This window comes from Natrix helvetica (genome assembly GCF_964273705.1).
Source record: "Natrix helvetica genome assembly, chromosome: 7".
NCBI lineage: Eukaryota > Metazoa > Chordata > Lepidosauria > Squamata > Natricidae > Natrix > Natrix helvetica.
In genome coordinates, this window is record NC_138558.1 from 24,755,665 (window position 1) to 24,774,637 (window position 18,973).

Here is an 18,973-nt window from a genome sequence, read left to right on the forward strand (position 1 = left end):
GTTTGACTCCCTCTTCTTTGTGGCAGCCCCTGAGATATTGGAATAATGCTATCATGTCTCCCCTAGTCCTTCTTTCTCTTAAGCTAAACATACCCAGTTCCTGCAACCGTTCTTCATATGTTTTAGTCTCCAGTCCCCTAATCATCTTTGTTGCTCTTCTCTGCACTCTTTCTAGAGTCTCCACATCTTTTTTACATCGTGGCGACCAGAACTGAATGCAGTATTCCAAGTGTGGCCTTACCAAGGCATTATAAAGTGGTATTAACACTTCACGTGATCTTGATTCTATCCCTCTGTTGATGCAGCCTAGAACTGTGTTGGCTTTTTTGGCAGCTGCTGCACACTGCTGGCTCATATTTAAATGGTTGTCCACTAGGACTCCAAGATCCCTTTCACAGTTACTACTACTGAGTATGGTATCACCTATACTGTACCTGTGCATTCCGTTTTTGTTGCCTAAATGTAGAACCTTACTCTTTTCACCATTGAATTTCATTTTATTAGATAGTGCCCAATGTTCAAGTTTGTCAAGATCCTTCTGTATCTTAAGCCTATCTTCTGGAGTGTTGGCTATTCCTGCCAGCTTGGTATCATCTGCAAATTTGATGAGTTCCCCATTTATTCCCTCATCCAAATCATTGATGAAGATGTTGAAGAGTACTGGGCCTAAAACAGAGCCTTGGGGTACTCCACTGCATACTTCCCTCCATGTAGATGCAGTTCCATTGAGAACTACACGTTGAGTGCGGTTGGTCAGCCAGTTACCAATCCATCTGGTGGTGATGCTGTCTAACCCACATTCTTCTACTTTATCTAGTAGTAGGTTATGGTCTACCTTATCAAAAGCCTTACTGAAGTCCAAGTAAACTATATCAACGGCATTCCTCTGGTCCACTAATTTTGTCACATTATCAAAGAATGCAATAAGATTAGTCTGGCATGATCTGTTTTTGACAAATCCATGTTGGCTTTTGGCTATTACTTTGTTTGCTTCTAGGTGTTCGCAAATTCGTTGCTTGATTATTTTTTCCAGAATCTTTCCTGGTATTGAGGTTAGGCTGATAGGTCTGTAGTTTCCTGGATCTAATTTTTTCCCTTTTTTGAAGATGGGAACCACATCAGCTCTTTTCCAGTCCTCTGGTAGTTCCCCGGTGTTCCAGGATCTCTGAAAGATATAATTCAGTGGTTCTGAGATCTCGTCTGCTAGTTCCTTCAGAACTCTGGGGTGTAATCCATCCGGTCCTGGTGATTTGAACTCATCTAGGGTAGACAGGTGCTCACTTACCATTTTCTTCCCTATTTCAATTTGTGTTCCTAATTTTGTGGTGCTGCTTTTGATAGGTTGGACTGTTTTATCCCTTTGTGTAAAGACAGATGCATATTATACTGAGAAGCTGATGTACTGAAATGCCTAGTACAGACTGGAGCTAAAAAGGCCACAGTTTTGGATTACCTTGGGTCAATCATTATATCCCAGATGATGGAGTCAACTCATTTCATATTTGTAGTAGATGTTTGGTATTTGAAATGGTTGTTTTGAATTTGAGATGTTTGCTTACCCTTCCTTATGTCTGCTAGAAGGTGGTATCAAGCTATGTTGTCTTCTACCACCATCTCTTAATGACTCCAGGTTATGTCTAGTGTTGTTGATGATGAACAGCTATTTCAGAGGAAGCTATTGTGAGCTATAAAGATTGAGTGTAGCATTTGGTCACCAAAATTGTGCACCCCAATTTAGTAACTTAGCAAATTCAGATCTTGTTCTTCATCTGTTGAGAATCTAAAGTGCATTTACAGTTACTCTTTATAGCTGTTGAGCTGTATTCAGAAGAGAGGATCACACAGAACTTTATTTGATAAATATGAGCACTGTCTAAAGGTAAAGGTTCCCCTCCTGACTAGGGGGTGGTGCTCATTTCTGTTTCAAAGACAAAGAGCCAGTGCTGTCCAAAGATGTCTCCTTGGTCATGTGGTCGGCATGATTTAAACACCAAAGGCACACAGAACTCTGTGACCTTCCCACCAAAGATGGTCCCTATTTTTCTACTTGCATTTTTACATGCTTTTGAACTGCTAGATTGGCAGAAGCTGGGACAAGTAACGGGAGCTCACTCCTTTCCATGGCACTAGGAATTCGAACCGCCGAACTGCCGACCTTCTTGATCGACAAGCTCAGCGTCTTAGCCATATTGAAATTGTGTATTTCAACCATGAACCGTTGAAAACCTATTTACAGAATTAAATATTTATTTATTGTGTTGTGAAATGCGATATTTCTTTCTTCATACACAGGTTAGTTTTAGTATTCTTTTATTTATTGCCTGCTAATTTATGTTTGCTGTGGTGCATGCATTCAGCAACCTTCTCTCATTCATTTTGAACAAAACAGAAAAGTCATTTTTCATCTGCTAGTATGTGTCACCCTGGGAATCTGAATATGGCTTGTGGAAGCAGAAATCCTCAAGTGATTTTCAGCTGTTTGTTATTATCTTTGACACTCACTTGGATCTCATTTACATTTCAAGATAGTTCTGGTCCGACCTTCAGGCACTATAAAGAATAAATTTGCACCTTCTTCCTGATGACTACTAGCAATGAAAGGCTGTGTCAAGTTTCTCTTTAGCTTTCTCTTCTTTAGGTTCTTCTTTTACTATCCTTCATAGAATTCATCCTCCATGCCCTAATCATCCTTATTGCTCTTCTTTACACTCTTCCCATTTTCTCAGCACCTTGTTGTGTAGATATATCCCTTGACCAGTACTTAGAGAGACAATAGCTTTCCATGATGTTAACATTATACTTCCATTGGTGCAGCCGAAGATAGAACTGGGCTGAAGATAGAACCCTTTACTATGCCACTGTACACCTTCCTTCATGTAGACATAGTTCCATTAAGTACCATATATTGAACAAATTCATTGTATGGTGGATTATCCACATTATTACATTTTAGGTTTGATGAGTGAGGTCAATCTCTTTTTCACATCCTACATTTTTCCATCTGGGAAAGAACACACTTTCCTTGGTATCATGTCTTGTTTGCAGATTGCCAATTCCATTCCCTTCAGCAGTGACTCACTCATCTCCAGTATATGCCTGTAGTTCTTTTGGACAGCTGTCTAATACCTCCCCTCAGTCAAAGCCTGAGCATCTCATCCCTTCCCTTCCCCTACAAAGGTTTCTTAAATGAATGCTCTTTCCTAATGTTTTATCTCTCTTGAAGTTGTCTGAACCTTTTGCTGATCACAGCAACGCCTCCAGCATTGTATATCTATTAACTTTGTAGTTATTAGCGCATCCACTGCTGAAAGAAATGCCTTAATCCTGTCAAGCTTCTTTTTGTTTTCTGTTTGGCTTGTCTTTTTGCATTTGTGGTTCAATTACATTCAGCTGCCTTAGAAATGTATATAAATCACTTTAGGTTCTTTGCTATTTTAAATAAGAAAGAGAAGAGAGAAACATTGTCTTTACTGTCTTGCAAGCAAATAAGCTGTTTTTACCTGTAGCTACCTGTCCAGGGCTCTTAATATTTTTCAGCATACTACCAAATTGCGATGGCTTATTCTGCTTATTTCTAAATAATGGCAAACATATTTTTCAGTCTGTGCCGTAAGTGGCCATTCCACGTTTCCAGAATGTGAAAAACTGTCTATAATGTGCTATGCATTTTTGTAAGAAATATGTGCAGTTTGATATGTTTCATCTCAGCGTATTCTGGATTTAAATGATATGTATATCAGTATATATAGTAGTGCTCTATGTTTATATTCTAGGGTGAACCTTTTTGGCCCTGAGTGCCAAAACGGGCATGCGTGTGCATGCGTGCCAGAAACCGAAAAATCAGCCACCCAGTGCACATGAGTGTGCCCGGAAGATGATCTTCCGATTTCCAGCGTGTGTATGCGCACCAGCGCCCTGGTCTTCTGGTTTCTGGTGTGCATGCAGGCAGAAAGAGCAGGTGTTATTGTCTTTGACACCCACTTGGAAAGCTAATCTACCTTTTGCGCCTTTTGCCAAATTTTGCTGCTTATTCCATTCGTATTTATTCCAAGCATTCAGGGACTGGCAGTTGCTGTGTGTAGGAAAGTGGCTAGTGATAAAACACATATATCTTTTGATTCGATCTTTTTGTGTAGTGCAGCCCATGGAATCTGTCCACAGCATGGTTCTGTACAGCTGGGTCCTTTAGTGCGGATAAATGCTATTAGAAATCTAAGAGAGAGTGTAAATGACATCAGGATTTAATTTTGTTATTAGATTCCTTGCCAGTTTCATTTAACTAGAAGCTAAAGATTCTTTTTTTTTCTTATTAAGAGGATGAGGACGAGGACAGGCACCTGTTTACAGCAGTTAGTCTTAAAAATTGAAGTCAGATGATAAATGAAAATTGACAAAACCATTTTTCAGTGCTGTTGATAGTTTGAGTTATTAAGATAACTTTTTATGTATGTGCATTGACAGTGCTGACTTTTGAAAGCTAACCAGCCTATTGCATTGCTTTTTTAAATTGCTAGCCCTTTTTTTGGAAGCTATGTAATTACATGTGAAATCAAATCACTTAGTAACCTTTTACTTAATAATGAAACATGGTTAACATTATAGCCAGGTTAAGTGGGGTGATGGTTTAATTGCACTGCTCTTTTTAATTTGTTCATAAGTGAAATGAAATGAGGGGGTGAGCAGGGTGGTACAATCATGTCTGCTTAAGAGTATGTAATTATTTATGAAAATTAAAACAGAAATGTTAATGAAGGATTCCAAAAGAATCTCTCTAAACTGGATACATGGGACTTTCTTAGCTTAAAGAAATAGCAAATGTAGAAGAGCAGCTGCTTAGAAAAATGCAGGCACCTGTGCTGCATTCTTCCCCTTGCATGTGAGCCTGTTCCCCTGAGTCAGCACAACAGATTTGCTAATGAAGCTGCAACCTTGAAACAGATGTGAGAGGAGACAGGGAGAGAGGTGTGTTTTGGAAGCTCTGCAACTAGCAGCTGAGTAAAATTAGGTGGTGTTCCTTCAAAGAGAGTGGATGGTCCACAGGTAAAAGACGTTTAGAAGCACAGCAAAGCATTATGTGAAAAGGGGCAAATATTCTACATGCTGGCCATTAACAGAAGGGGAAAGAAGAAATCTCAGAGAGGGCAATGGGAAAACTCACCACCGTCAGATCGTCGCCACCAATTTGATGCAGGATTGCCGCAGAACAACTCAACACAGCCAGCTCATTCTGAGGGCAACTCACCACGGGCGGCCAGAGAGAGAGCTGGGTGGGTGGGCAAGAGCACGAGTGGGCAGAACTCAGTGGGTGCGGTGAGCAAGTGGGTAGAGTGGTGGGGTATATGAGTGAGGGGGGAGTGCATGGTGCTGCTGCGCTAAACTCCAGGACTGGGGACAGTGGACATGGCAATGGTCACAGGCAGGTGGAGGGAAGAGCTGAGAGAGGGAGTGGGCACAACATATATGCGGTTGAAGAGGTCTTCATGTTATATGTTTTGTGTGTTAGTGTTTGAAAATAAAAAAAATATTTAAAAAAATGTTAAATCCATTTTCTATGAAACTTCAAGGGGTAGAAAGTAACACGATTGTTTCAATTTGCAGAAATACAATATAGCACCAATTACAGACTTCAACAAGTCAATCCAGACAAGAGAAGAAGCTTGTATTTTGATCTACTCAAAGCACTGATGAACAACGTTCATCAGCAGAAGTGTCCCTCCTCAGATTTGGATAATAATATGTTGGCACCCATACTATCCAAAGCATATCAATGCAAAGAGTTTCATGCTGTGAAAAATACCTCTATATATGCTTGACATTTCAGGTATAATGGGAAAAAAAACAGGAGGCCTCCCTTTTGTGACTAATAAATTTTATTGAAACAAGTATTGAGCTGCAGCTTCATCATTCTAGCTATTCTATGCATTTTATAAGTAACTCCTGATACATATAATTGCACGATCTCTATGTTAGGGCAGACTTGTATTTGTCAGCCAAGAACATGCATTTGAAATAGGGCAAGTGGTGCACAGATGTGGTTCTTTCTGTATCTTTCATTGTTATATTAATTGGATTCCTTATTAAAATAAGGCACCTAGTAGTCATCTGCACTGTTTCAAAGGCTGGAGCACTGAACAGATGTTTTGGTCGAATGCTGATTTTAAAGGAGGCTTCAGATATAGGCATTAGTTTGTTTCTTAAAATTACATTTTCGACTAGCTCAGGTTTGCATATGTTATTTTTAGTTTTTTTATGGTTAGGAGCCTCAGCAGTTGGAAGTGATCTACGTTCTTGTGTTCTCTTTAATTTTGTAAACCTCCCAGAGTCACTATATATGAATTGAGCAGCCTTTTTTTTTCTTTTTTTTTAAAACAACCCTGTAATTCCTTGCGTCAGGGTGATTGAACGAAGCTTGAGTATTATTGATTGGATGTCCTTCCTGGTGCCTACAGGGAGTTTGCAGCGAACAATTATGCCCAGAAAAAGAAAATATCTGCCACCACCTAAGATTGAATTTACGGCCTGATTGTGAGGCAAGAGCTCCATCTCTAGGCCACTGCTCCCCTCAGTTGGACAGCCATAAAAATATGTTTAATTAATAATAAATCTCTGAGGGGGGCTGATATTTAGTGCAAAGATGTTCATCTCCCATTATTACAATATTCATGCAATATTCATCCTTTTCCCCCCTGGGAGACAATTCCAATTTTTATGTTCAAAATCAAATTTGGGTATAAGTGTATCCCAGTGAATCAGTAAAGTAGGGGGCAACGAACCACTAAAAGGTAGCATTGAAGTCACAGTTCTGTTATAATTAAATCATATTATCCAAATATTTGTAGGAACCTTTACCCCGGCATTATGCTTGCCTTTTTATTCTGCTGATAAATTTATTGTTGATATAATCTTGTATTTGTGCTGTTCCTGCAAGATCAAGTGGTTGGTTTTTACAAGGTATTGAATTTGCAATACTGAAGGTAAGTCAGTGGCTGTAAAAATTTAATTAAGTAGTAATGGTTGTTTTCATTTCCTAAGTCATAAAAGGCTTGTGCTAATAATCTCAACACGAAATGTAGAATGCTAGTTATTGGTTGCAGAGCATGGACCAAATGAAATATAGTGGGGTTAAATCAATCAACTTTAGATGTTTGGTGTAGAATTAAGGTTGAGTGAGAGAGAGTTGCTTACCCAGCAAACTTGCCATGCTTTTTTTGCAAAATGTTTATTTAATTAGAGGTTTATCCACCAACAGTGGCTCTTTGTGATTAGAAGTAAAACTCTTCCTGTGCAGCATAGACAACTACAATGAAATTGGAGGTCTAATTCACTCCAAGCATATAATCCAGCCAATTTTGTTTAAATCTCCATCCTCAACTCTATAGGGGATAAGCAGACCTTGGGTCTGGGATTATGATCTGCTATAATTACCAGAGAATTGAGAGATTTAATTTGTAGGTAAGAATAGTAGCTGTTAAAAACAAAGGATTTTCAAGAGGTACAAAGGAGTGGAAATCTCGCTGCTGCAAAAAGTGGGGTACCTCTGAAGATTGCTTTGAAGATTAGCTGTGATTAGGAGAGACTGATTACCTGGTAAATGTAACTTTTTTTGTAATCCATAAACAGATCTTCCCATTTTTCTTCCCATCTCTGCCCAGTTCTTCCCTTCTCCTAGGTGCTGCTTGGAGTGTCCAAGCATGGGTTAACCTCAGCTTGCTGCCCAAGGACTGAGTTCAAAGTTTGTGTAGCTACGTCTCCTGCTCCCGTAAGAGTCCCAGTTTAAAAAATTTCAGTTGCCCTAAAAGGACGCAGTTGGGGAGCTCCAGTTCTTGGACAGCAAGTTGGACTCTCCAAACTAGCATAGTGTAGCCTCTTTATTATTTTTGTATTAGTAGTGTAGATTAGGAAGCCTTAGTCTTTGTTGTTTTTGTTCCTGCAAGTACAACTTCGTTCTCTCAGCTTCTTGACGCGCGGAACAGGCAGCTTAGAGCGTAGCTGCCTTCTGCGACCACCGCGGTTGAGGCACCACTGGAGGCTTGGCAGCGGCTGCTGGCAAGCTCTGGGGGCAGATAGGAAGATAGGGAACCCTGAAAAACTGTCAGAGGATTGTTTCTAGCCCCGGAGACTCTACTGAGCTCTCCAGATTGCCGACAGATCCCCGGTGCCGCACCAAAGTTCGCGGGAGCCATTTTAAAAGGAAAAAATGGTGCGCTTTATTCCTCAGCCGTTAGAAGAGCCGCGGCCTGATTCCACAGCAGATCACTGCTGAGAGGGGTTTTAACATTGGGAGCTCGCTCTGGGTCTCCAGGCAGGTCCCCCCCTCCCCAGGAAGACTGTTTTCAAGTGGCTGCAGGGAGTTTGGCCACTGACCAGGCCATTCCCTGGTTTAAAATAGCACGGATCTGCAGGCGCTCTGGGAGTCACCAATTTGGCGCCAAATCTTGTGAGAGCTGTTTGTTCCCTGGCTGGCCCCAGTTCCTCAGGACATTGACTGATTTAGGGGAGCCATCTATCATCTTCTCTCAGTCTTCAACCAGATTGTGTTAAGGCTGGGAGTGGACCATGGCCAGCAATAGTGTGTCTGAAGCGCCTAGGAGAATGACCGTTGGCTTATCTGAATGGTTGTTCTCTAGATGCTGCGGGAATTTCCAACCCCGCCCTGGGGTCATCTGCGGGTGCGTGACATATCACCTCCATGGCATAGATATTTCTCCGTACAGCATCCTTCTGGGTCTCATACCTTCGTTTTTTAAACTCAGCCTCTAAAGGGAGCAGGAGACATGGCTACACAAACTTTGAACTCGGTCCTTGGGCAGCAAGCTGAGGTTAACCCATGCTTGGACACTCCCACAGCACCTAGAGAACAATCATTCAGGTAAGCCAACGGTCATTCTCATCAACCTTTTCCCAATCTTGCACCTGCCTGCCTTTGTATACAAAGAAAGAGGGATCTAGGACAATTCGCCACAGCCATCTTGCCAGGGCCAACTCACTATGGCTATCTCACCGGGGCCATCTCCTGGCAGCCAACCTACAATGGCCATTTCACCACAATCATCTTGTTGTGGCCAACTCGCTGCAGGACAACTTGCCAAAGGCAATCCACATGTGATAACGCAACACAGTAAATCCACCACTGTTTCTTCTACATTATTACTATTTTTTGTTAGTGGAAACTGTTGAAAAAACAATGGCAGATAACAGTTATTATGTTGAGTTATAGCATGTAGCATGTTACCTGTGGCGAAATGGCTGTGATTATTCCAATCTTCTACACAGCTGCAGGTCTCCTGTATTCCAAATAGCATTTTCCATTAACTGTAGTTGAGGTGGTACTACCTACATTGATAATATACAGTTTCTTCTTTGGATTCTATGCTGGCATTCGAAGTAATATTTTAACCCTGTTTCCCCGAAAATAAGATCTCCCCGGATAAAAAGCCCAATCGGGCTTTTGAGCGCATGCGCTAAAATAAGCCCACTCCTGAAAATAAGCCCTCCCCTAAAATATTTAAACACATGTGCAGCCGGTCCCCACCATTTCCTGGGGGGAGGGGGAAACATGCACCATGCACCCCACATGCATCTGTCATCCATGCGGAATGGCCTTGTAGAGGCCATTCCCGCAAACCCTAGCTACTGCGCCCCTTCTCTTACTGCGCCTGCAAAAAGCAGCAGGCCCAGCGACGCTAGTCTGGCAAGAATGTGCCAGGAACAGAGACAGAACTTCCAACCCTTTCTGGATAAACTGATCCACGGGCCGCAGGCCACAGTTAAGTGGCTTCCTGCATATCAAAACTAATAAGACCTCTCCGAAAATAAGGCCAAGCACTTATTTCGGGGGTCAAAAGAAAATAAGACCTTGGAAATGCTATGCTTTTTCTTTGAGACTGCAGATTATAAATCAGATTCAAATGTTGAATTGTGATGTGTATGTTTATGCACAATTCACAAGCAGTAAATAATCTCAACCATTGTAGGCACTATATCTCTGGTTAATTGTATAAAACAAATGGGAATTACATAAAGCAAATGAATTTATTACTACATTCCTTAATTAGAAAAATGGGTTATTACTTGAAAAGATGCTAAAACCTGAACATAAAATGAAAAAACCCTATATTAGAATTTGACACCAAGATACTATAAACCTAGGAAATTGGCTATTGACTCAAAAAGCAGACACTGAGTTTCCACTAAAAACATTGTAGGAGAAAAGGCTTGTTAGTCTATGGTGGGAAAAAATCAGGAGTCTGGTAGTACCTTTTCTGATTAAAAAAAAATATTAAAAGCCATAAGTGTGTGTCAAGATGAAATGAATTGCAATCCTTGAGAATTTATACTTCATAAAAAATAGTTGTTAAATGTACTGCCAGGCTCCTGGTTTGTTTCTATTAAGAATATCTATCAGAAAAAGGTGCTTAGTTTATATTGCTGTGGAGAGTTTAGCTGTTAAAAAAAAACAACCTCTGTAGTAATTTTCAATTTCAAATTATGTTGAACTTCGTCCTTTCATTATGCAGTCTCCTGTTGTTGTCCTTCTCCTCAGACTCATACAATAGATCCTTCAGGGCCTTTTTGTTTTACAGATAGAAGAGGTCATCTATCAGAGGCACTCTATTCTTTCACTGAGCAGAGAGTTGAGCTAGATGACCTTCGAGATTCTTTCCAACCTATGATGCTGTGAATATGCATTCAATGAGAAGAAAAATTGCTTAGGAGCATTCAAGTCATTTGACTTCTTACACCCAAATGAGTTCCTTCCAAAGCAATTTTCTGGAAAAAAAATTACTGTAATTATCTGTGAATATGGGGGTTCTGTTCTAGTACAATTGTTTTCCAGAAGCTTATTTCAGATTTTTACCGGATTAATTTGAATATTCCAAGCATGCAGCAATCTTTCCTACCTTAGTACTCAAGAGGGGTTGGTCTACAACACTCATTGGCCTTTTGAGCATTGGCCCGGAAATCCAATACAGTTATAATGACCCAACTTGAAAAGTAATTTTTTCATAGGTCTTGACATATATATATTTGTGATGCCTAAAATTTGCTATACAGGTTGTCCTAGACTTAAGACAGTAATTGAGCCTGGAATTATGGTCGTAAGTCGTGGCTGTCATTAAACAAATCACCACATGACCACACCTGATTTTACCTTTTATTTGGTGGTTGTGGTTTACACTTTACGGTGTGGTTGTTAAACAAACCTGTTTTCTTCAATGGAGCTTTTTTCCAGAAACTGGAAGGAAATGTCAGAACCATCAAAAATGCTGAAAATTGCAATCAATTGACCATGGCCATAAGTATGAGTCAGTTGTCAAGTCCCCAGTCACATGACTGCAGGAGATACAGTCTTTGGAACTTCAGAACTGGGTTGTAAATAGCTCGGCAGGTCTGCTATAAGTTTGAACTGTTGTTAAGTGAAGATTATCTGTATCTAATTTGACAGTTTAGAATAATGGAGAAAAATCTGAAGGAGGAGCCAATGTTGTGATGAGACTATGTGTGATCTCAATGCTCTGAGATCGCCGTCGATACTTTTGCCGCTGGGTGGTCCAAACGGATCTAAACCGTCCCGCAGAAATGGTGAACAGGAAGAATATGTCCTGCTGATCTCAGGGACATCGCAAAGTCCCTGATTAATCCAGGAGAAGTTCTTCTAGCTGGCAACAAAAGCACAGCTCCTAGGCTGATGAAATCGGGGTGGCTCTGAAACGGAAGGATACGGAAAGAAAAAGTGTTTTCAGTTGGTGAGGAATTTTTACTGTTTTAAAAGAGACTGCCTATAAAAAACTTAAAGTTAATTTAAATTTGAGAACAGAAGAAATAAGCGGCGGAATTAAGCTTTGAATGGTTTTGGACAGTGGGTTATCTTACTTTTTAAATGCTATTTTCATGAATGGAATTTATGCAAGCTTAACTTGGAATAAAAAAGATACAAAAAGCAACAAAGAAAATTGTAACAACAGAGGAAAAGACGACACTGCTACTCGGAGACTGGAGGTTTGTGTATTGGAAACAAAACACTTTCCTCACTGATTATTCTGGCTTGACACTTCAAGGTCTCACTGTTTTGTCTATAGAGTGATAAGAAGAAAAGTATACAGATGTTCCTTTGAAGTATATATTTAACCAGAGAAAAGTGAAAATAAGACCTTATTGTGAATTTATGCTTAATCTTGTAAAAACCTTTCAAGCCAGAGCAGCAGTGTTTGTCAGCTGGAGATAATGGCACAATCTCAACAGCAGAAAGAAACGTTAAGTTTGCAAAATATATTGTTAGAAATTCAGAAATTATCAAACACATTTGAGAGGACGGAGAAGTTGGAAAATCTAGAGCATCTAACAGTAAAATATGATGAAGAAGTTGGAGTTGTTTATCAAGTGAAAAAAGTGGAGGTTAAAGTACTAAAAACTGAAGAGAAAAATGACCACAAAGAAATTAAAGCCGCTGATATCTATGGTGATTGGTTTGTGTCTGGAAATGGAAAGAGTGGAATACGGAAAGAGGAATTAAATGGAGGGGAACTCTACCCCAGATGGCAAGATACAGAAGAAGAAAAAATAAAAGAATTTATGGATTTAAAGAGAGAAATTTTATTAGCAACATCATTGAAAACACCACTGTCAATTAAAGATAAGCTGATCAAGGAAACAGAAGAAGGGCATCGACATTACATGAGAGACTTAATAAGCAATGAGTTGCAAAGAGGAGTCCATACAAATTTGATTAAGGAGATGATTAGAGGACTGATACCACAAATGGCAGAAGACATGAGATTGTTTTGCTACTGGAAAGATAACAGGTAGATAGATGAAAGTGTATAATCTAAAACTAGTTAAACTTAGTGAGATTTAGTGACAATAGATATAGTTAAATAAATAATTGATAATGATAATAATGTATACATATGTATTGCTATGATAAGTAATAATTGGATATGAATAGTACCTATGAAAGGAAGATTAGAATTTTTTGGTTATATATAAAGGTTAATAAAAAAGAACTAAGTTAAATTTAGTTAAGTTTTGATTATTAGGGGGGAAATGTTATGATAAAGGATACAGTCAAATAAAGGAGGGATAATGATTACAACGTATATATATGCAGGGGTATAACATAAGGAAAGTGGATGTAAATTGTAAACAGTGATTTGAAAAGGAGGATTAGAAATTTTTGTTACTAAATATTACGGATGTTTAGCCAGAATAGGCCATAAGGATTCAGTGTTATTGGAGCATATTAGAAATACCAAATGAAATGCCAGTATGTGGTTATGTTTTAAATCTTGGTATATTTTATGATGAAAAACATTTAAACAATTATAGTCAAATGAAAATGGAGGTATGATGATGGTAATATGTATAAATATATCTGAGTTAAAATACTTGAGTTAATATGAATTATGGTTGATGACTTTGGAAGAGTTGCACGAGAGTCTTTTGTAACCAACTGATACACTTTTGACAGTATGTAAAGAAGGAGGATTCTTTGTGTTGTGTCTGTTTTGAAAATTAATATATATACATATATATATATATGTGTGTGTGTGTGTGTGTATATATATATACATACATATATACATCATACATACATACATACATACATACATACATACATACATATACACATTGCACTTTATTGCTAAATAAGATCTGAAAAAAATTGCCTGTATTAATTTAATGTCAGATTTTGCACATCACTTCCTAGAATGCTTTCTTTTATTTTACTTTTCAGGAATCTTTGTAATTTAATGGGTTAAGGTGGCACCAGAGGTTTGGCTTTCACGAGATTTGTAGCATGGCTGATTACAACAATAACACAATAACCACCATTTTTTAATGCATGGGTGTCAAACTTGCAGCGTCAGGTTGCCGTCACGTGGCGTATCATGACATTTTTTCCCTTCATGGAACTGGGGTGGGCGTGGCCTTCTTGTGACGCATCCGGCTCGCAGGCTGCCAGTTTGACACTCCTGCTAATGAAACCTAGCTATAAAATGGGAATCCTCCAAAGATATCTGGTCTTCTGAACCACAGAGGCGATTCCATGGGAGAAAACCAAATAATTGGGAAGGTAGTTGGTTGAACACAATTTTATCTGAATCAATCTTCTTTGCCAGATGCTGTGGGTGAGACGAACTGGAAATTTGAGGCACCACAGAAGAGCCCTCTATAGCACTCTAGTGCCATCTGATGGTATGGTTTCTAACTAATTGCTATCTTCATATCCAATATTCCAATAGTACCAATTTTAAGGTGCGTATCCCCACATATTCCTATTTTATTTTAGGCAGTTTGAATCCTGCAGAGTTTATGTTGGCTCTGAAATATTCACTGCTTTCTGGAATAACATTCTTGTGCCCCCCCTCATCTTTCATGAGAGGCTTATACCTTTTTATACCACAGGTATGAATATCTCTTGATTAAAATGAATAGTTTATGGTGCTGTAATTGGAGATGTGGAAGCTTGCAGGGGAAAAAATTAATGCTGCCTTGAGACTAATAGTTTAATGTCTGGCAGTTCTGCCTCCATTAAATCATAGGTCTGTTTAGAGTCCATTATACCAGTGCTGGGTTCCGGGCGGTACGCAGCTGACCCACTGTACCAGAATGGTGCTTTGGAGGGCCCACCCACCTGCCCTCATTTCTTACCTCTATTTGAGCTAACCAGGCCATTTGTGCACACACACGCAGAGTATGGCGCCTGCCCGACCTCCACTGAACAGGGTGGTGGGTGCGCATGTGTTTGCAGAGCATGTGCCGGTGGTGAACGCCCGGTCCCGTCACAGCATACCGGTTGCGACAGGATCCAGAACCCATCACTGCATTATACCCTAGCATGAAGGCCTAACTCCGACAAACTCTAGCTAGGGTAAAATTCAATTTCCTCTCTATTCAAAGGCATCTCTTTCCTGCAAGCACTACTATAGCTTGAATGTTCACATTCCATATCCTTGGAAATTAGATCTATTTACATCTATATGCTTCCAGAATGATACCATTACTTGCACCCACGTCATTAGCCAGAAGAAAGTCAAGCTAAAAATTAGATTTGTTTAGTACTTGGATGGAAGACTACCAGACAGTATGATAGACGAGGAAGTTGAAAAATTACTGTGGAAAAAAGTACTAGCAAAATATTTCCATATTGTTGCCAAGAAACCTACGTGAGGCATCATAGAGTCAGCTGGAGCTGAGCTCAGTTTGAGTCTTTAAATTATTGAATGTTTCTCTTCACTGAACAGCTCATAGATAATTTATCAATGGCACCAAGAAATAATTTCCCTAAAATATACTTCAACTCTTGACTAGCTTTTTTTTAAAAATACCTGATTATACAGTGAGTGTTTATATGTAAGCTAGTGTATGCCCCACCCATATACATATGCCTAAATCTTTTCCTTTCTTTTTTATCTTTGCAGAAGTAAGTGTTCATTATAAATATGGTCTGCCTGTGATAACCCTTACATTGCCGTCAAGAAAAGAACGTTGCCAGTTTACTGTCAAACCAATGCTAACAACTGTGGGCACCTTCTTAAAGGACATAAAGAGAGAAGATAATGCAATTGAAAAGGTAGAAGTCTTCACAACAGGTACTAAGGCTGATATCACTTTGAAAATCAAGGCTGTTCCAACTTTTCCCAGGTATTGCAAAATCTAGGAGACTATGAATGTTTGAAATCTCCCAAGGTTACATCCTGGCAGGGCACCCACTAAAATATATCTGCTTCAACCCTCACTGTTGCTAGCTTTTTCTTCACTTTCTTTCCATTTTTCACCCTTTCACTGACTCACCACTAGGAGAAAAAAGGGAGTGCATGAAATAAATGGGAGCTCTGAATAAGACAGTGGAAGGAAATCTACAAGTGGCAAAAAAACCTCACTCAGAAACGTGTGCAGTTAATGTTGGATGAAATTTAACTTCTTAACTTTGTATGTTATAGATATAATAATAGACCACTTATTATAGTGTTTGTTCCAGAACAGTTGTTAGGCAGGAAAATATATTAAATAAGAATATTAGCAATTTATCCTGAAGAACTTAAACAATTTGTATGCAGTTATTATTTATTTAACTTTGTTTCATTTTTCTTTTGTGATTAAATGAGACAGATGCTTGCTGTCAAAACAAAGATAAAAAATTTAGGACCCTGCATATTTAGTTTTTATCTCTTTTTCAAATAGGTTCACTCAAGTTTCATCCACTGTACAGTGGGTAGAGTAGAGATTAGCTAAAAACAGGTCTACGACTTCAGTCTTCAAGTTCCTAACTTGAGCCCAAATTTCCAGGCAGAAAATGCTCATAACATTTGCACATTTGCAGGTACAGATAGGTAAAGAGAACAGGCAATTTTCAAATCAATACTGGTAGTCTTCAACTTACAATCACAACTGGGATAGGAAAATTTGTTAAATGGTGCAATCATTAAATAAGACATCACATGACCATAACTTTCGACCTTCTCTGATTCCTTCCCCATTGGTTTTGCTTCCTGCCTGTAAGGATGGCAAACAACAATCGTGTAACCCCAGGACACTGTAACCATCATAAATGTGAACAGGTTACTAAGCACTCAGTTCACAATCATATGACTTTGAGACGCTACCAAAGTCATAAATGTGAGGACCAGTCGTAAGTCACTTTCACAGCATTGTTGTAACTTCAAGCGATCACTAAATAAAAGCAGGGCACTTATATTTAATTTTTAGGGATGCAAATCTAACTCTGTAGCAGAGTGCATATTTTATGGAAGCGTGCAAAAAGTTGCAAGCAAAAAAACCAAAATAACTCTCTTCCATTTGTTTATACTTCAAATGAAGCAGAGATGTTTTGTCCCTAAGAACACACTAGTGTGGCTTGTCCAAGATCAAAAGACAAATTCCAGTGTAGGCAGACTTCTGTACTGCAGGCTGTTCAAGGTTCTTCAGTTGTTTAGCTCCTCCATAGACTCAATCCACCTACTTACTGGCTACTTGAATAGCAGTTAGTCATTAGTTAATCATCCAAAACCATTAAATGTGTGTCTTTTGGATAGCTGGATCTAGGGACACATGGCTGAAAACATAACTGCACTTTTTCTCTGCAAAACATCTTTTTGAGCAGAAAAAAAGGCTATGCTAAATCGGATTCTCTCTCTTTAGAAAAGTCCTTGAAAAAACTCCAGAAGAACTTAGATTCTGAAGATAGTAGATATTTGGCAGACCAACTTCACATTGACATTTGTGCACTGAAACCAATTGGTGGCAAGCAAACCTTTGTGCTTGCTATCCTGTATTGTCCAGAGTGAAGCAGAACATCATTACCAATTGCAGTTTCTTGGTAGAGAGAATTCTAGATGATAAACTCTGAAATATTCATGAAAGGAGCTGGAAGCGCCTTGGTAGGTGCTTTCTACATGAATGTAATAATAGCCAGAAGAAAATGAGAATGCGGATCTCCTATTTTAAGCAGCTGATATTTAGGCTAACTAAACTTGTTGGGATTTCCCCATATTATCTCTCTTGCCCATCTTGTTCCATCTGCATTGAACAAGAAAGTGTTCATCAACCTGAACAAGAAAGTGTTCTCCAGGGTAGGTGGCATGTTGATAAGCCTTGTGCATGCTTGGATTTTATAGAGCAATTTATCTTCTTCAAAGAAGGGCTTCCCTTGATGCAATCCCCTAACTTGTATTAGAAGGCTAGCCTCTTATCTCACCTTCCATATCACTGGCACCCATTACTCACATATAACTAATGAAAGGCAAGACCTCTAAGATTATCTGCTTGGGTAGAAGCAGAATCACTGACTCACCTGAACCACGCTGGGTTGATTCATTAGCTCACATCATTTGAATGATGGGGATTGGAGCACCCACGACTGTACCACTTGCGTCACAGTGGAATACAACTTCCTCTGTAGTCTCACTCTGATGGTTCTTGGATTACAGACATCACATGCTGCATTCTCTACATGAAAGCAGTTCTAGGCAGCAGACCAGAGGCCCATTGGAGGAAGATTCAAGTTTTATGCGAATGGGATATCATCAATACACGACATGTCAAGTGAGGGACTTTTATCCCAAGCTTTTTAGATATTATGCCTACTCATGAATTATTTTGCATGTGTCTCTTATGCAATGCTAGATATCGCCAATTAAAAGATTAAATGGCAAGTGGTCAGGAAAAGACTCCTAATAGACGGTCACTTGCACCGAGAAACTAAAAAATAAAAAAAAACTGGACAATTAGTCTATTTAAGTTTCCTATATTTAAAATGTTGCGTAAAGTTCAGTGTCTATATCCATTTTCAAGATTCCTCTTATGACACTGGTTGGCAAGAAAGATCTGAATGCATAAAATAATTCTGCACACAATTGTTTTTCTTTGCTTTTCCAAATATTACTTTCTTATCCTTCAAGATTGTCTGGAAAAAAACCCTCAATTGTTGGGCTTCCTCCCCTTAACCAATTTTCTGTTCTGTAACATCCACTCAAGGTAATCTTTCCAACATGGATGTGCAATACAGTTGGGCACATTTTCCTTCGGCTTCAGTTTCATAACTCTTTTAACTGTGGTAGCCGCAAGGAATTGGTGAGAACAGACTGATGAGATTCCTTCATAGAAGCAATATTAAACACCTAAATTAAATAGCATTTTAAAAGAACATTAACAGTTGATTAGAATACGCCAACTTTCAAGTTGGCTTAGAAGTTGAAAGTCCCAAGTTTTACTCAAACCGCATAAATAATTCTTCTTAATTATACCACAAGGAAAAAGTTGGGTTTTCCTTCAGTAGCCTGGAGCAGAGAAACCAATATGGGTGATAGCATAAAGGACCTAAAGTTGAACTCATTCCTCTTATTCTGTGAAGCCAATGCATATGTATATACTATCAGAAAGTCTATTGGTCTTGGAAGAAAGGCGCCATTAGTGAAATCCATCATATTATGGATTTCATTAATTTCATATTATGGATTTCATATGGCTGGCA

General features: G+C 39.1%; 1 protein-coding gene across 1 annotated transcript in view; it reads left to right on the forward strand.

Moving 5' to 3' along the window:
- Window positions 1-18,973, forward strand: part of MCUB (mitochondrial calcium uniporter dominant negative subunit beta) — a 55,101-nt gene that overhangs the window by 28,706 nt on the left and 7,422 nt on the right. Inside the window, exons 2-3 of the mRNA XM_081959601.1 lie at window positions 14,121-14,196; window positions 15,423-15,593. Of these exons, the coding sequence (XP_081815727.1) occupies window positions 14,121-14,196; window positions 15,423-15,593 (247 nt within the window). The remainder of the gene's footprint in view (window positions 1-14,120; window positions 14,197-15,422; window positions 15,594-18,973) is intronic.